The sequence below is a fragment of the Anabrus simplex genome, chromosome 8 (genome assembly GCF_040414725.1).
Source record: "Anabrus simplex isolate iqAnaSimp1 chromosome 8, ASM4041472v1, whole genome shotgun sequence".
Lineage (NCBI taxonomy): Eukaryota > Metazoa > Arthropoda > Insecta > Orthoptera > Tettigoniidae > Anabrus > Anabrus simplex.
This window is the reverse complement of record NC_090272.1, coordinates 113,815,601-113,833,242: the sequence shown is the minus strand read 5'-3', so window position 1 is coordinate 113,833,242 and position 17,642 is coordinate 113,815,601. Positions and strand designations below refer to the sequence as shown.

Genomic DNA, 17,642 nt, shown 5'->3' with positions numbered 1-17,642 from the left:
TAAATAAAAATGTAAACAGACTCTGGGATGGGTTTAAAGAAATTGTTGAGGAATGCGAAAACAGGTTTGTACCTTTAACCCATTAGCGCCCAGAAAAAAAATGTTCCTACTTTAATTATATTTTCATTAATTTGTGATGGTTGGGGTATACAAATTGGGAAAATAACACAATATTTTCAAACAAGAATTCATTTTATGAGATATTAGCTGATACCATATGGTATCGCTGGGCGGTTACACTGCTATCATTGTACAGGGTACAATAAATTGTTAATATTGTTCCAACCTGTTGACACAGCTCACTGAGTATGGTATGTAGCAAAACATGTTACGCAAAAGCCTACATTACACTTCAGACACATTGTTCTGCCGAATGACTTGCACTCTTCATTGGCACATCATCTCCTATTGCAGTTTGCAACAAAGTGATTGAGTCCATCAAATCTCAAAGCTGGCATTGTATTTCGGGCAACACTTACTCTCTCAGGAATCTTTTGTGGGACACAATAGCATTTTAGATACACTTGAACAACTTCTCTACGGAAGTCAAGTTGTGATGTGCCCTTGCAGTCAGGAGGAGGGTAGGGAACATCAACACGTTCTAAGTCACCGTCATTCCATTCATAAATAGCTGGATTGGCTAATCTTTCTAGAATCCACTCAGGAGCTTGTTTTTCAGGTTGTTGTTGTTGTTGTCGCTGCTGCTGCTGTTGTTGATTTTTCTCCGTAGGCTGCATGGATGGTGAGAAAGTACTAGAGGAAATATCAAGGGGTTCAAAATCTCCTCCAATACGTTCGTTGTTTGCTAAGCGTGTTCCAGCTGCAGCACGCAGCCGACGTCCAGTTAGGTTATGAACCATTCCTCCTTCATCTTCATTGGATGAATCTTCATCTGTGTCAACGTTACCATCAGGTGGTTCAATGAAAATATCCTCAGTCTGATGTCCTAACTCATCGTCTGCTTCCAATATATCCATCACTTCTGATAAGGCCAGTCGACCCCTCGAATAATAAAAGATAAATATGTAATCAACTACATTTAGCACATAAGTAACCTTCGAATGTACGATATAAAATTTTTAAAATTACTGTATCAACGGCTTGACATCATAAACGCCCAGTGATACCATATGGTATCACGCACTTAGAGGCATTGCTGTGTTGTCACAAATAACATTGTTGAAATTCAAACGTTACAGAAGGTTTCTTTGATTCATCGTCAATGTTCTAATATACTGATTAGAAAGGAATAATAGATAATAAGGGCAATATTATACTTACACATATCGAACGTGCATGATTTTCACTCCAGAGAATCACACCTGAATTCATGCAAGCGCTCCCGCCAACAAACCACTCGTAAGTGTCGGAAGCTTCTTCAGGCGCATGCGTCACTTCAAGCCGAAGAACGTATAAAGCTCCAACTAAACCCCTCTTGCGACTCAAGCCAGTACCAGCTCAGTTAAACTTCTACTGTCTCCTGATACCATATGGTATCAGTGGGCGCTAATGGGTTTTAAGGGTGGTAAGGAATGGTAAAGACCCACCTTATTATAATAGAGAAATAAAGAGACTAAGAAGGAGGTGCAGACTGGAAAGAAATAGAGTTAGAAATGGCTGTGGAAGTAAGGAGAAATTGAAGGAACTTACTAGAAAATTGAATCTAGCAAAGAAGGCAGCTAAGGATAACATGGTGGCAAGCATAATTGGCAGTCATACAAATTTTAGTGAAAAATGGAAGGGTATGTATAGGTATTTTAAGGCAGAAACAGGTTCCAAGAAGGACATTCCAGGAATAATTAATGAACAAGGGGAGTGTGTATGTGAGGACCTTCAAAAGGCAGAAGTATTCAGTCAGCAGTATGTAAAGATTGTTGGTTACAAGGATAATGTCAAGATAGAGGAAGAGACTAAGGCCAAAGACGTAATAAAATTTACGTATGATAACAATGACATTTACAATAAGATACAAAAGTTGAAAACTAGAAAAGCGGCTGGAATTGATCAGATTTCTGGGGATATACTAAAGACAATGGGTTGGGATATAGTACCATATCTGAAGTACTTATTTGATTATTGTTTGGCCGAAGGAGCTATACCAGATGAATGGAGAGTTGCTATAGTAGCCCCTGTGTATAAAGGAAAGGGTGATAGACATAAAGCTGAAAATTACAGGCCAGTAAGTTTGACATGCATTGTATGTAAGCTTTGGGAAGGCATTCTTTCTGATTATATTAGACATGTTTGTGAAATTAATAACTGGTTCGATAGAAGGCAATTCGGTTTTAGGAAAGGTTATTCCACTGAAGCTCAACTTGTAGGATTCCAGCAAGATATAGCAGATATCTTGGATTCTGGAGGTCAAATAGACTGTATCGCGATTGACATGTCTAAAGCATTTGATAGGGTGGATCATGGGAGACTACTGGCAAAAATGAGTGCAATTGGACTAGACAAAAGAGTGACTGAATGGGTTGCTATATTTCTAGAAAATAGATCTCAGAGAGTTAGAGTAGGTGAAGCTTTGTCTGACCCTGTAATAGTTGAGAGGGGAGTTCCTCAGGGCAGTGTTATCGGACCTTTATGTTTTCTTATATATATAAATGATATGAGTAAAGGAGTGGAATCGGAGGTAAGGCTTTTTGCGGATGATGTTATTCTCTATAGAGTGATAAATAAGTTACAAGATTGTGAGCAACTGCAACGTGACCTCGAAAATATTGTGAGATGGACAGCAGGCAATGGTATGTTGATAAACGGGGCTAAAAGTCAGGTTGTGAGTTTTACAAATAGAAAAAGTCCTCTCAGTTTTAATTACTGCGTTGATGGGGTGAAAGTTCCTTTTGGGGATCATTGTAAGTATCTAGGTGTTAATATAAGGAAAGATCTTCACTGGGGTAATCACATAAATGGGATTGTAAATAAAGGGTACCGATCTCTGCACATGGTTATGAGGGTGTTTAGGGGTTGTAGTAAGGATGTAAAGGAGAGTGCATATAAGTCTCTGGTAAGACCCCAACTAGAGTATGGTTCCAGTGTATGGGACCCTCACCAGGATTACCTGATTCAAGAACTGGAAAAAATCCAAAGAAAAGCAGCTCGATTTGTTCTGGGTGATTTCCGACAAAAGAGTAGCGTTACAAAAATGTTGCAATGTTTGGGTTGGGAAGAATTGAAAGAAAGAAGAAGAGCTGCTCGACTAAGTGGTATGTTCCGAGCTGTCAGCGGAAAGATGGCGTGGAATGACATTAGTAGACGAATAGGTTTGAATGGCGTCTATAAAAGTAGGAAAGATCACAATATGAAGATGAAGTTGGAATTCAAGAGGACAAACTGGGGCAAATATTCATTTATAGGAAGGGGAGTTAGGGATTGGAATAACGTAACAAGGGAGATGTTCAATAAATTTCCAATTTCTTTGAAATCATTTTGGAAAAGGCTAGGAAAGCAACAGATAGGGAATCTGCCACCTGGGCGACTGCCCTAAATGCAGATCAGTATTGATTGATTGATTACAATATTTACATCCATGAAATAGATGAAACCATTAAGTATTGATTGATTGACTCCAGTAGAATACATTCCCCTGTAGCACCCCCATGCTAATCTTCATGTCCAGTCTTGTATTCTGTAATCACTCCCTAGGTATTTGAAACTGTCAACAATATTTCAAGGCTCTGACTGCCAGTTTCCACAATGCCTTTCCTTTGTCTTTGTCCTCTTGATATCATCATGTTCTTGCTTTTCTCTACTCTGACTTTCATACCATACTTTTTTTTTTTCTTGTCAGTGCATCAAGCTGTTCTTGTACTTCTTTGCTGTTCATTCCCCTTACCACAGTGATGTCTGCAAATAGTAATAACTTCATCTCCCTATTCCCATATGGTTCCTTTTTTTTTTTTTTTTTCTCCTTTACAATTTCATCCATAACCATTAGAAACACAAGAAGTGACAGCACACTCCCCTGTCTTAGTTCATTTCTAAACCATTCTGTCTTTCCAACCAGAAACTGCTGATGCAGTTGTTGTTCATTACTTGCACCATTTCTACAATTCATGTACCAGTTTCTTTTTTGACCAAGGTTTCTCAAACCTTCTCCCTGGGAATACTACTGTATGCCTTTGTTAGATCTATGAATTTCATGACCAGATCCTTTCCATAATTCCAATTCTTCTACTTCTAAAGTCATACCATTCCTCTTGCAACTCTCCTTCTCCTCTCTAATATCCTTTACAGTATCCTTTTTTTTTTTGCTATTGGCTTTACGTCGCACTGACACAGATAGGTCTTATGGCGACGATGGGACAGGAAAGGGCTAGGAGTGGGAAGGAAGCATCCATGGCCTTAATTAAGGTACAGCCCCAGCATTTGCCTGGTGTGAAAATGGGAAACCATGGAAAACCATCTTCAGGGCTGCTGACAGTGGGATTCAAACCCACTATCTCCCGAATACTACAGTATTTTTGACACTTATGATAATGTGATTCCTCTGATCACATACCGTACGTTTACAAATATTTACGAACAGAAATTGAGCAATAAGAAAAGGTTGGCTCACTGCAGAAATCCATTCTCAGGACAGCCAACGGTGAGGTTCGAAATGCATACCTACCTGCCAACTTTTAGAAATCAAAAATAGGAAGATTTCTTGATTCTTGGATTTCAGTTATTGTGCCACGGTCTAGGTGAAAAGAGAACAGGATAAAAGGCATACATTTCCACAGTTACCGTACATTGTGAATTGATCATTAAATTTGAGATCTTACACTGAGAAAACATAAAAATGGTTACAAGAAAATGTACCTAATCATTCTCATTTATGAGACATACATACAAATGATAATATTTATACCACACCGACACACGTAACAAAATGCATAATAGTTTCCCTTATTAAACTGTAAAGTGAACGGAAATTTGTAATTTTATAGGTATCTCTGAATGCTTGGAGATAACATTTGTTATGTTTTTTGGCCATAACGTGAAGAGAAAATAACTGTCATGACACCACTCCCTGAAATAATTTTAACACATTAAAATTATGAAGTAAGAATAAACACAAATGCACTGAAATATACAAAACTACCACATACAAAACAGATCAGTATGTGTCATATATTATTAACATACGACTTTGACATGAGGAAAAGCACAGGACCACAAGAAATAACACATGGCCTACAACTCCAATGAAACTATGCACGGAAACGATGTTAAAAGCACACAAACCACACAATAACAAACTCATTCTTTCGTCCCAATTAACTGAGTCGCTAGCGTGCACTAGCCTCTCTTGCTTGAAGGATGATTGCCATCCTGAATCCCCAGCTGTACAGCAACTCACACTGCTGTAGTGAGCAGGAGGTATGATACATGAAGGTTACGGATGATTTACTTACGAAATAAAGCGTCAAATACATACACTTGAAAATGAGGTTGCGTAAATGACACAAGCACATAACAATTTATCCTTTATCGTAGGGGAAGAGTATTGACCTTACTGGAGGTTATATTGGTCAAAAATAGGAAGTAAAAATAAATTTGAAAATCGGAAGACGAGTTAAAAATGGAAAGTTTCCAGGTAAATCGGAAGGGTTGGCAGGTATGGAAATGTATGAAATGAAAATAATTGTTTTTAAAAATCTACAGTACATACCTGAAAATGCAAAGTTTTGAATTTTCACTCCATTTACTACACATGCATCTCTCTCCAGAATGGTCAGCTCCCCATTATAGATGTTTCTGATTATATCTTTAATGATATATCTTCATTGTAGTTCTTTAAGGGAGCATGAATGTCCGATCTTGTCATTGTTAAGGATTCTATTTTTGTCTCTAAAACTTCTCAAGCTAGAATTGTTAAGTTTTGAGGAATTGTTTTGGCAGATCTTGTAAGTTCATTGTACCAGAATGAAGTGATACTTATAGTTTGAGTAAGATTTATGAGTTCCTTTCAATTAAAGGTATTTTTGGAAGGAATGAGTTCTCTTACCTGTTATATATTGTTACAAATAAAACTCCATCTGTTTAATTACTCTAATTTATTTCAGGATGACCTAATAAATGCACACACACATACAAACACAAGCAATTCTAACCAGTTATGAATGGCCACAGTAATTACCAGTCTATTTACAAATCTCTCTTCTGCACACACACCCGGGAGTCCCGGCCGGTTGTTACCTGGGAACGTCTATAATCCTTACTTTCACTTTGCCAAAGTACAGTCACCTCCTACAGCTGCTGTGTGTACATAGTTGGATTCGAACACAGTGCCACTGGCTATACAACACACGATGACTATTCGTTGGTTCGACTCCACTTATAGTCCAGTACTTCACACAGTCCCATGCAGTGATCAAGTAAACAGCTCAACAGTATTCAACAGCAGGACGATTACTCACAGCAGCGGACACTAAGACAGGTCCATTTATCCTTGCACTCACGATAACACGTTTCCTCGCTGGCTCACGGTGATCCTCAGTCCACAGAATTACACAAACACACCATTCTGTCACCTCTAGTTCATGCACTCGCTGGTCTTTCCGACACCACAACAACAGCTCCTGGTTCAGACCTCGGTGGGACACTAGCGACAGCCAACTCCTCTGTTGCCATCAGCCCAGCCATTGAACCCCAACTCATTGAGTGTCACACCGACTCCACCTCGGAGCCCAATTGTCACTCCGAGTCCAACACCGACCGACTGTCTGCGGCTAGCCTCCCTTTTTATAGCTCGCGTGATTTGGCCCAGAAATTTTGTGATGTCACTAGAGTCAGAACATTCCTGTTGAGTCTCCAAGAAAGTCACAGGTAAGCCGGCCGCCGAGATCAATACACGTATAGGCCGGCCCCACCCACAAGCCGGCTGAGAGATTCCAGGTCGTCTGAGTCACCAGCCCCTTCCTGGAAGCACCAAAAGGAGCTACCAGGGTGCTGGCACGTAACAGTATATGATGCATCTTTATATTCCTCTAGAAGGAATGACAATTTCTTGAACCACAGCACCATACCCTCTGTGTCCACAGTATGGAAGAGAAGACACTGTCACTGTAGATTTTGAAGACTAGATATATATGCTGGTCATTTCTCATTTCATTCATTTAGAGAATGAGAAATATTTCAGTACAATCTGAATTCAATGGCATTTTGTAATTGTTTTATAAATTTGATAAATATTTTAGTATTATTCTTTCAGTAGTTTGTCAGGTAGAGGTACTTTATTACACTGAGAATGTGAAATGCTGGAAGTTAGATCAAAATAAATGAAATAAATGAAACACTTAACTGCTAATCAAGAATTGCAGTTCAGACAGTTGTACATGTTATAGTGTTACCAACATAAAGAATGATGCCTTCTGTAGAAATTCTTAGAAACAAAATCCCTTTCTATCAGTTGGGTTAGGAAATGGAGAGGTTTGAACAGAACCACATGAGAAATTGAATATTTTTAACTATAACTGAGTAAAACCTGTTATTGGTACAAATTTCTTAACAAATAATATACTTATATTAACCACAAAAATGTTATTTATTCTGTTAGGGGAAAATCTGAAAATACTTGTGCAATTATACAGTAACTCGCCTTAAGGAAGTTCATTCAGTCTATAAAATTATGCCCCAAAACTAGAACTAAGGTAATTTGCTCAAAGTTTGTTTGGAATGAACATGTATAACCCGCCTCCATTTAAGTTCAGTGCCATTGTCCAATAGTGTAGGCTAAAGGTAAAAACTACATGTTTGTCAGCTCTTATCTTTATCATCTTCGAGAAATCATCAGTTGTTGTAATCAAGAGATGACGATTGATTGACATTATAGGATCTTGCTGCATTCTCTCATATTTTAAAAATTTATGAATAAAAATTGAATTGCTCAATTGTTCTCTCTTCCTCAGATGCTGAAATGTCTTGTCTACTACCTGAAGGAAATGAAATACATACCTTTCTACTGGGACAGGCGTTCCAACTTGACTGATGGTTTGGCTCGAGGAACCATTGTAAATATTGGAAATCATATCAATCGCATCATTAAAACTATTGAGCGAAACCTACGGGACAACCCAGACATTGTGAAAACCTATTCTCCTGACTACTGTACCTGCTAGAGCCATTCAGAATGATGAGTTTGTTAGATTTGTTTATTATTATTCATATAATTTTAGAATTGTGAGAAATATTGAAATTTTATACATGGTTTTAGATTATAAGGATACGTGCTCAAAAATCCATTTTATTAAGTGGAAGGGCTGGAAATATTATTGAAATATTATGACTTGCTAGTTTTCTTATTCTACCTGTTTAAACAACTTTACCTTGTTGTCAGTTGTAGGTTTTTCCTTTTGCACTAACCTTAGGGATAGTATATTAAATATTTTATTATTACTAGCATTGAAATTATTTTTGATTTATTTAGACCTCCAGTGGCTATTTTTAAACATTTTGTTTTGTACTTTTTAAGTCTTGTAATAAATGATTTAAGATTTCTTGTTAAGAATTTTAATCCAACTTTTTATGTATTCCAATCACTTTCTTTCTTGAGTTAAAATCATAGGTAATCTGAAATATTTTTAAAAAATGGATTTCTCATTACACACTTTGGAAAAATATACTTGTTGGTAATTTCCGTTGAACAAAGCCTGTGTGGTGGCCATGATCATTAAGGCATTGAAGTCTATATGGTCTGACACTATGGTTAGCCAGTTCGAGTCCCATTGGTCGAAAAAAATGTCACCATCAGAATGTTGGCCAGCAGGGTACAAATTTCTACAATTTCTAATCACTAGAATGCATGCAAAAAGCCTGGATTAAATTCCAAACCTCTCTGTAGTGTTCATATCGAGTGGGGGCATATGATGCTGTTGATGGTGATTTGTCTGTTGGATGGAGATATAAAGCTTTGAGCAAACCTCTTGATGTTATTTGACAGGAGTAGGCTACGTGCTGAAACCGAGTTTCACCCTGTCCCTACCTCATTATCATCATCCCTCATCCAGATGCGCAGGTTTCCTACGGGCGTCAAATAGCACCAGGCAAGCCAAACATGTCCTTGGATATTCCCGGCACTAGAAGCCATTTGATAAATAAAATTCATTGAACATAGCCACAGCATCTCCAATAGCAAGGAAACAGAACTTGCATTCTTAAAGAGGGATAAAATCAGTGAATTTGCCAGGGGTTTAAGATTATGTGCTCTTTCCATTGCCATATGCTGACTCAGTGTAAATTCCTAATTCATCCTGATATTTCTAGTTTGTTACTTACTCTGAATTACCTATATTAACTACTAATATGGCAGAATAGTGCAGTAGATTTAAGTTCTGTATATAAAGTTTAACCTTTTATTAGAACATGGCAACTGATCAAATTTAAATTTACAAAATAGTGCTTCACCGTTAATAGAACAACTGATTTTCTTCCACGACCATACACTCTTTATCTTATTGATAATCACCATCAACAGCATTAACATGAAGTCAGCTCCCAGGTCCCAGCTAATAAACTGTAACTGCGCATGCACAACACTGCTCTTTCATCTGCTACAGAGGATAAAGTAGACATTCTTTGCAAAGGGTGAAAGGAGGTACTAATACAGAGGCATGCATTGTTTGTAAATATTTTGGTAGTTGCTTTTCAAATTACAGTAATTGCATGAGTTGTTGTTACATTTAAAAATGGCCATGTATGTGTGGTAGACTGGGAAGCTTCCTTGGGCTATGGTTGAATTTGCTAATACTCTGCTTGTCTCTATTGATTTAGTTTTTTTTTTTTTGAAAAATGTAGATAGAGTAAATCCTCACTGCATCATTTTTCAAGAGGTAGGGAGAACAAAATGATACAATATGGTACTGTACTTGGGCTTTTTCCTTTATGAAAACCTCATGTTGTATTCCAACCGTTGTATGTGTGATGAAAATAAGCACGATGTTTATTTTTTCTTTTTCACTTTTCTTTACATCTCATCATAATTGTAACCCTTTAAGGCCAGTTCCATTATTACGAATTAATGCTGTAAATGGATATTACAGTGCTGACCTGCATTTTCAGTGAAATACAAACTATTTTAAAGGATATTTTAAATATTTAATATGAAAATAAACTTTCAGACTTCGTTTCGTTCTTTACATATGTAATGACTGGAAACTTTATCATGAAGTCAGCTCCCAGGTGGCTTCCAGCTAATAAACTGTAACTGCAAATGCACAATATTGATCTTTGCTTCTGTTTGGTACAGAGGATAAAGTAGTCGTTTTTTGCAAAGGGTGAAAGTAGGTACCAATACAGAGGCATGCATTGTTTGTAATATTTTAGTAGGTAGTTGATTTTCAAATTACAGTAATTACCGATACATGAGATGTTGGTAATTTAAAAATGAACATGTTGTACTGGAAAGCAGGTCTAGATATTTACTGTAACTGAACACTGTAATATTTGTTAGGTTATGTATGACCATTTCACTTCATTTACCCCTCTCAAATAAGTTTAATAAAATAGCAAAACCAGTTAGTGCTAATACTAAATGCAAATTTTTATATCACTTTTGTTATAAAGAGAAAAAATGAACACACTAATTTCACACCTAACTATACATCCTTTTATTATTGCTCTTGTTCAGCAAAAATCTTGAAAAACATATTACCACATTTTTGTTTCATTGAAACTTTGAGTTTTAGATGAAGCAAAGCCTTTTCTACATGCATAATATTATCTTTTTCATGCTCACTGATATCACATCTATACACAAAACATTTCTTTGCTAAGGCGACATGTGCTTATATGAAACTCGGGACTTCTTAGAGCTTCTTCCCCTTCCCCACCACACCCGTCTCTGCTTGCTCTTCAAGTAGCAAGTAGCAAGTAGCAAGTACCAGGAAAGCGATTAGCAAGGGACTTGCTAAATGGACTATCTTCACATTGCATTCGTCTGATATTGTTTAGATGAACCATGGAAATCATCAAGCAGAGTGGGTGCAACAGTTGGAAGGAGACAGAGTGCATTCCGACAGCTCTACTTGAGGATGGTCTTAATTAAACATAATGTGGTCTAAACTGTTAGATGGGGAGTATCAAGGACTGATGGAAGGGTAAGTCCGCTATTCTGTTTATGTGTGCCTTTGTGTATGAAAACAGAAATGTTGCACTCTTACTTGTGTAGAAAACAGAAATGTTGCACTCTTACTTGTGTAGACTATGAGCTGCTATTGTAAATATGGAAAAAAATTCTGTGAGAACAAAACTCTCAAGCGTTGTATACTGTTTTCATGAATGTGTAATATCTACTCAGAGGAGTAGTTCAGAGAGGCTCTCAAGGATGTAGAGGATGGCAATTCATTTTTTTTAAATTCATGTGGCTATTGCTAGATTTGTGCAGCTCTGTCAGGGCTGATCCTGTTTTGTACAGGAAACTATGTGTTATTGTGCTAAAGAATAGTGTTGTGTATAATGTGAGAGATGCATATAAGTTGAAAAACTAGTATGTTGGTTCTACCCAGTCAGTACTTATAAGTTTATTTACAATTCACAGTTGTAAAAACATCATATTAGAATGACAGGACGTGTTTTAGCCATATTAGGAAGGTGCTCAAATACATCAGCCTCATGTTGTTAGATTTACTGGCATATAAAAAAAACTTGTGCGGGACAAAATTCCAGCATCTCGGCATCTCCAGAAACCATCAAAAATAGTTAAAAGGACACAAAAACAATAACATAAATAAATTACAGTATTACTAGAGTGAAAACAAAACTGTTACTCATAAGTAAGAGCTGTGACAATTATAATCCAATCTATGTCAATAGGAAACAACTGTATAGAGTACAGAATATGGAGTGTTTAGGATCTTCACCAAATGAGAGATGGACCAAGCAGAGTGACTACGACCATGGAGCCAAGCTCTAGATTTGGGAGACGTGTGAGTTCGAACCCCACTGGTGGCTGTCCTGGGAATATTTTACTGTTGTTTCCCATTTTCACTTCCAGGCAAATGCCAGGACAGTTCCTATTCATAGAGCACAGCTGATTCCTTCCACCTCCTTCCTCAATTTCATTTACCATCATTCATTCATTTTCATTAGCTCCTCAGCTAAGGTTGGCATTAGGACTCCATTATCAGGGAACAGGACTAAGGGATAGACACACTAAAATCCGACTTGATAACACACAACCGGCATTCTGTCGCATGAAGAAAGTATTGCAATTTAAGAATCTCACAATTGATCCGTATTTACTTTACAGTACAGAAATATGTAAATTAAAAGTCCACCTTAGTCAATACAACAAATGTTAACTAGAAACACAATTAGTGATACATATTTCAGCCCTTTTGGGCCTTTTTCAGTCTTGAAAAGAATATAAAGTTTATAGTCAAGATCAATTCTCTTTTATAGACTTTTAATGTGGTGTGTTCTCTAGATTATTTTTTACAAACTTTATATTCTTTTCAAGACTAAAAAAAGCCCCAAAAGGCCCAAAACATGAATCACTAATCATGTTTCTAATCAACTTTTGTTGTAACGACTAAAGGTGGACTTTTAATTTACATATTTCTGAAGAAAGTATTATGACTTTATTTAAACTTACAAGAAATCAAGCTGAAATAATAAAAACTATGAAAGAAAGAAAGACAGGATACTTTGACCACATTATTCATAATGAGAAGTACCATCTTCAACAACTTGTACTGCAAGAAAAAGTAAAAGGATGAAGGGAAAATGGCCAAAGGCTCATTTTATGGTTGAGGAACCTCATCATAGCTGGCTTATTAGAGTAACTGTTAGCGAAAAGGCCTGGACGAAAGTGACAGCCTACATCCATTGAGAAGAAGATGGAATTCTGTTTGGTAATTTGGGATATAGAGTAGTGGGAGGTGGTTTAAAATATGAATTAGAAACAAGCAGTAAATAAAAAAAATACATAATTATATTCTTATTCATAAAATGAGTACATCTGCATGGACTTCTTAGCTCACAGAATCTGCTGTTCTTGAATTAACATGTTGCTTGATGATGCTTGTTGTTTTAACGGGCCTAGCATCAAAGGTCATCGGCCCTGATTAACATGTTCAGAACCATCATATGGGAACTGTTCTTAGTAAGGATTATTGAAGCTGCACATGCACAGTGGTCCAGAGACCCTGAAAACCTGGCCAAAACCTCAGAATGCCAACTTCTCAAAACAGGTCTCTAGGCTAACAATTCCAGGAGTTAATGCCCTGGGATATTCCAGACAACTCAGGTAGTCGTGAAACTTTTGGCCTTTATCCTGACAGAGATTTTGAAAATGAAAGTGTCTCAATTATTTGTTGGCAATGAAAAATTTCCAAGACTCAAATGTTTTTTAATGCATTTGTTTTTTTACCCAAAATTGCCTTGATTTTAGTTTACTTCTCTATAGATGGTTACAAGTAGGTTATGGTAGAAACTTCCATGAAATTTTTATTTATATTAGAGGTTTAATTTGACTGCCACCTTATGTCGCTTAGGTTTCTATCTCCAGAAGAATTTCAGTCCTTCCTCTTTTACAATCAGTAAACAAAACTTGTCCATGTTTGCTCCTTGTGAAAAATTAATACCCAAGGCCTTGCTATCGGATACTCAGTGTGTTCTGTTCATCGACCGAACTCCAGCCAACATCGAACAGAGAGTTGATGAAACCAGAAGAGGTTTATGTAACTTACAGTACATATTTATGACCAGAATGGAATTGTACAGGGAAAGCTGATAAGCCTTATGAAACCTCTATGTATTTAATTGTTCAGGTGTATGGAAAACATGTTTGTGACAGTCATAGAGTGAAATTAGGGACTGCTCATTAGAAGTAAACACAGATGTGTAAGCAGGACAAACAAAGTCTGGGAACTATAAACAGGGATAACTTTGTGGCGACATTAAGAAAGGCACCACTATTAGGCAATAAAAATTAGTCAGCCCGCGACAGAGTATAAGAGAGTAGCTAGAGGAGAAGATAAGGAAGTTCAGTAATCAGAAGCGAGTAGCCAGAGCAGAGAGGTGCACGGAGGTCGACAGTCAGGCATAGATATCAAGGATAGGTCGACAGTCAGGTCGACCCGTAGCGTAGTGTAAGAAGGAAGAAAATAGACGTCAGGCTTTAGTCAGGTTTGTACTCCAGTAACTTCAGAAGCCAGTAAGTGGAGACACGAGAGATTCATTACAGTCTTAAGAAGACTATAGATATTGGCAGTATAGAGACTGACAGAGAATTTATTGACGAGCAATATGATTTCCATGCTACCTCAAAGAATCACCAGAACATGTAAATACTGTATATACGAAACCAATATATTTTAATTGGAGAAGGGAATTCAGTCATTTGTTCTCACTAAGTATTCTCCGAGACCACCCATCCTGCTCCCACGCCACTTGACAAGTGACACACCGCTCAGCCGCACAGCATAAATGGTGTCAGATGTGGGGTTCCCAGATTTGAATACCTCAGAGAGCAGTACGACAAGAAGAAGCTGAAAGAAGACTAAGTCACAGGGAAGTCCATGTCCAGTAGTCCAGAACAAGCGGAGATCAACTGCCGACAGCCCATTGAAGAAGAAGTCAACAAGTGGTAAGTCATACTCAGAGCCACAATTTAAGTTATTGAGACTAAATTCAAAGTATAAAGGTAACATATCACACCATTCTGAAGATGTTATGTCCGATGCTAGTAAAGTTGAGGAAACTGAGGCACCTACTCAAAGTGTAACATATATTTATATGCCAGTGAATTCCGTATGCAGATTAGCAGAAGCAATCAAAATTGGTGATGGAAAGAATAAGAGTCAGTTAAGGGAATTATGGCCAGATGTAGATGCAGCTTTTAAGAAATTTAACCAGAACAACATACATTCTTCTACCAATATGTAGAATTAAGGGAGAAGCCAGGCGTAAGCTTATGGTTAGGTGTGAGGTAAATAATTGGCCGACTGAGAAGACCTTATTAAATAAATACTATGTGGAGAAACAAACACTTGAACATTATGTTAGCGAGATGTCAGAAACTCGTCAAGGAAAAAGCAAGAATGTACAGGAGTGGGCAACACGAATAGAGTCGTTCTTCACAGCCTTTCGCAATGCAGCTTTAGAAATAGTGAGTCCAGGAGAAACCAACAGGATTAGGAAGATAGAGAAGCACTTAGTGCATGTGTACTTCATTAGAGGATTAAGTAATTCCGATGTTAAATTGAACGTACGTGATCAGCACGCAAAGACTTTCAGAGCGCAGTAACATATGTGATAGAAGAGGAAACCTCTTATTGCAGCCAAATCGAAGTAACCGGGTATAATTCATACCAGAACATGCAATAACTGTGGTAAGATGGGACACAGTAGTATGGATTGTTACTTAAAGAAAAGCGTGAACACGAGAGGGTGTGTAGAATACAACCAACACAAAATTTGCACCACTAATAAAGTAACAAGTACAATGAAATGTTTTAAATGTCATAAAATAGGACGCATGGCAAGAGATGAAGGGTTGTGAAGTGTCAAAAATGTAAGAGAACAGGACATGAAAGTAGAGATTGTAGTGTTACAGCAGGAAACATGGAAAATACACGAATCAATGTGCTAAGGAAAGATATTAAATGCTTTCAAGGTTGAAAGAAGGGACATAAGAAAATTGAGTGCTGGAATTGAACATTAGGACACCAGGCGAAGATAAAACAATGTTATAATTTTGACGGGGTGTCACATTTAATAAAAGATTGCTGGTTTTTGATACACGTGTGCTAGGTACCAACTGATGAGCCCAACCTAGCACATGAGGGCGAAATGCTGGCAACTAGGAATGATTTACCTAGAAAATTTATAATGTCCAATAATGGACCATTTATATTTGTATTAAACAAGAATGGCCTAATACAGCAAGGGTGAGTACAAGCCAAGAAAGTGGAAAGGCTCCTAAGGTGGAAGAGAATGAATATAAAAAAGAGCAATCGACCATTTACAGTCATAATCAAGGTATCAGAAAATGAACCCTATAGGAGATTCTTAATTGACAGAAGTGCTGATGTTAGCATAATAAAGGGAAACTAGCCTTCCCAAGAACTGCTGAGTAAATAGACGGAATACCATGAAAATGAAAGGAATTACGGAGGGATCATCGAAAACAAAAGGGTCAACTAGTTTAAGGATAGGAGATAGGTCTTACAAATTTCATGTAGTAGGACATGAGTTCAACATCCCACAAGATGGAATTCTAGGACAGAATGTGTTATGGAATTCTGTGATAAATTGTGAGCAAAAGATCTTGAGTTTAGGAGAATATATATATCTGTTCAGAGCAGCGGCTACAGTAGGAATGAAGCTGAAACCCAGAGCAGAAACCATGGTATGTGTAGAAGTTGATAAAGAATATGGTGATGGAATAATTTCTAAACAGGAATTAGGTCCAAGAATGAGAATATCCAGCTGTATTACCACCACAAAAAATACGAAACAATGATTAGTGTATTAAATACTACTGAAGATAAGGTTTACTTTAACAGCCCAATATTTCACTTGGAGGAGACAACGGGGGAGAAGATTCCCCCCCTGTGGAGTAATAGAAGAAGAAGATACTTGTAGCATAAAACAGTGCTGTACAATGAGTCTGGAAAAACCAAGAATTAAGAGAGTTACTGAGCAGATCAGGACAAGTCACATGGTAGCAAATTTGTGCAAGGTATAATGAAACATGTACCAGTTAACGTGTACAGACATGCTTAAGCATTGTATTATTCTTCTTCAGCAGGATACGGCACCAATTAATGTCCACCCATATAGACTACCAGAAGCACGAAAAGAAGAAGTACAGAAACAAATAGAGAAATTCTTAGCAGAGGATATCATTGAAGAGTCCACTTTGCCATGGAACGCACCAATTTTATAGAAATAGAAAAAGGTGGATGCATCAGGCAAGCGAAAATTTTGCCTTGTCGTGGACTTCAGAAGTCACAATAGATGATGCTTATCCCTTACCTAACATTACAGATATTCTTGATCAGTCAGGAAGAGCTAAATACCTTACTAGTATTGATTTAGCAAGCGGATAATATCAAGTCCATTTAGATGAAATGGGCCAAGAAAGACAGCCTTTACTGCTTTAGATAGACATTATCAATTCAAAATGCCAATGGGGTTGTCACTCACTACTTTCATGAGATTAATGCAAACAGTATTAAGTGGATTAAATGAATTAAAAAGCTTAGTTTATTTGGATGATATTGTATGGCATGGAGACTTGTTTGACACTCATAATCAATGATTGATTGAGGTTTTTGAAAGATTAAGGGAACATAACTTAAAAATTCACCCAGATAGGTACAAATTCGTAAGAGCAGAAACTCAATTTTTGGGACATGTAATTTCAGATAAGGGAATTGAACCTGACCCCAAGAAAGTGGAAACAGTCAAGAATTTTCCACAATCACAAACGACTCAACAGCTGAAAAGTTTTCTGGGACTTTCAGGATATTGTAGAAGGTTTATAGATAATCATAGTAAAAATTGCAGCTTTTGTATGAATTACTAAAGAAAGGAGTAAAGTATGAATGAGGCTATGCCCAAGAAAGAGAGTTTAATTTTTTAAAGAGAGAAATTAACGACAGCTCGGATACTACTGTATCCAGATTTCTCAGAACCCTTCAACATTACTA

The 17,642-nt window shown here is 37.3% G+C and overlaps 2 protein-coding genes across 3 annotated transcripts in view; both read right to left on the bottom strand.

Moving 5' to 3' along the window:
• Positions 1-208: 208 nt before the first annotated feature.
• On the bottom strand, positions 209-1,385 carry LOC137501862 (uncharacterized). The gene is made up of 2 exons (XM_068228974.1): positions 1,282-1,385; positions 209-1,002 (listed from the first exon to the last, which is right to left on the bottom strand). The coding sequence occupies exons 1-2, from the start codon at positions 1,296-1,298 to the stop codon at positions 399-401; spliced, it is 621 nt and encodes a 206-aa protein (XP_068085075.1). The 5' UTR covers positions 1,299-1,385; the 3' UTR covers positions 209-398.
• A 4,695-nt stretch (positions 1,386-6,080) lies between these two features.
• The window catches only part of LOC137501863 (phospholipase B1, membrane-associated-like), a 152,995-nt gene continuing 141,433 nt past the window's right edge, over positions 6,081-17,642 (bottom strand). The window contains exon 8 of one of the 2 annotated variants that reach the window (XM_068228975.1): positions 6,081-7,016. In XM_068228975.1, the coding sequence (XP_068085076.1) occupies positions 6,832-7,016 (185 nt within the window). In that variant the 3' untranslated portion in view covers positions 6,081-6,831. The remainder of the gene's footprint in view (positions 7,017-17,642) is intronic. The other variant, XM_068228976.1, reaches the window with a different exon arrangement.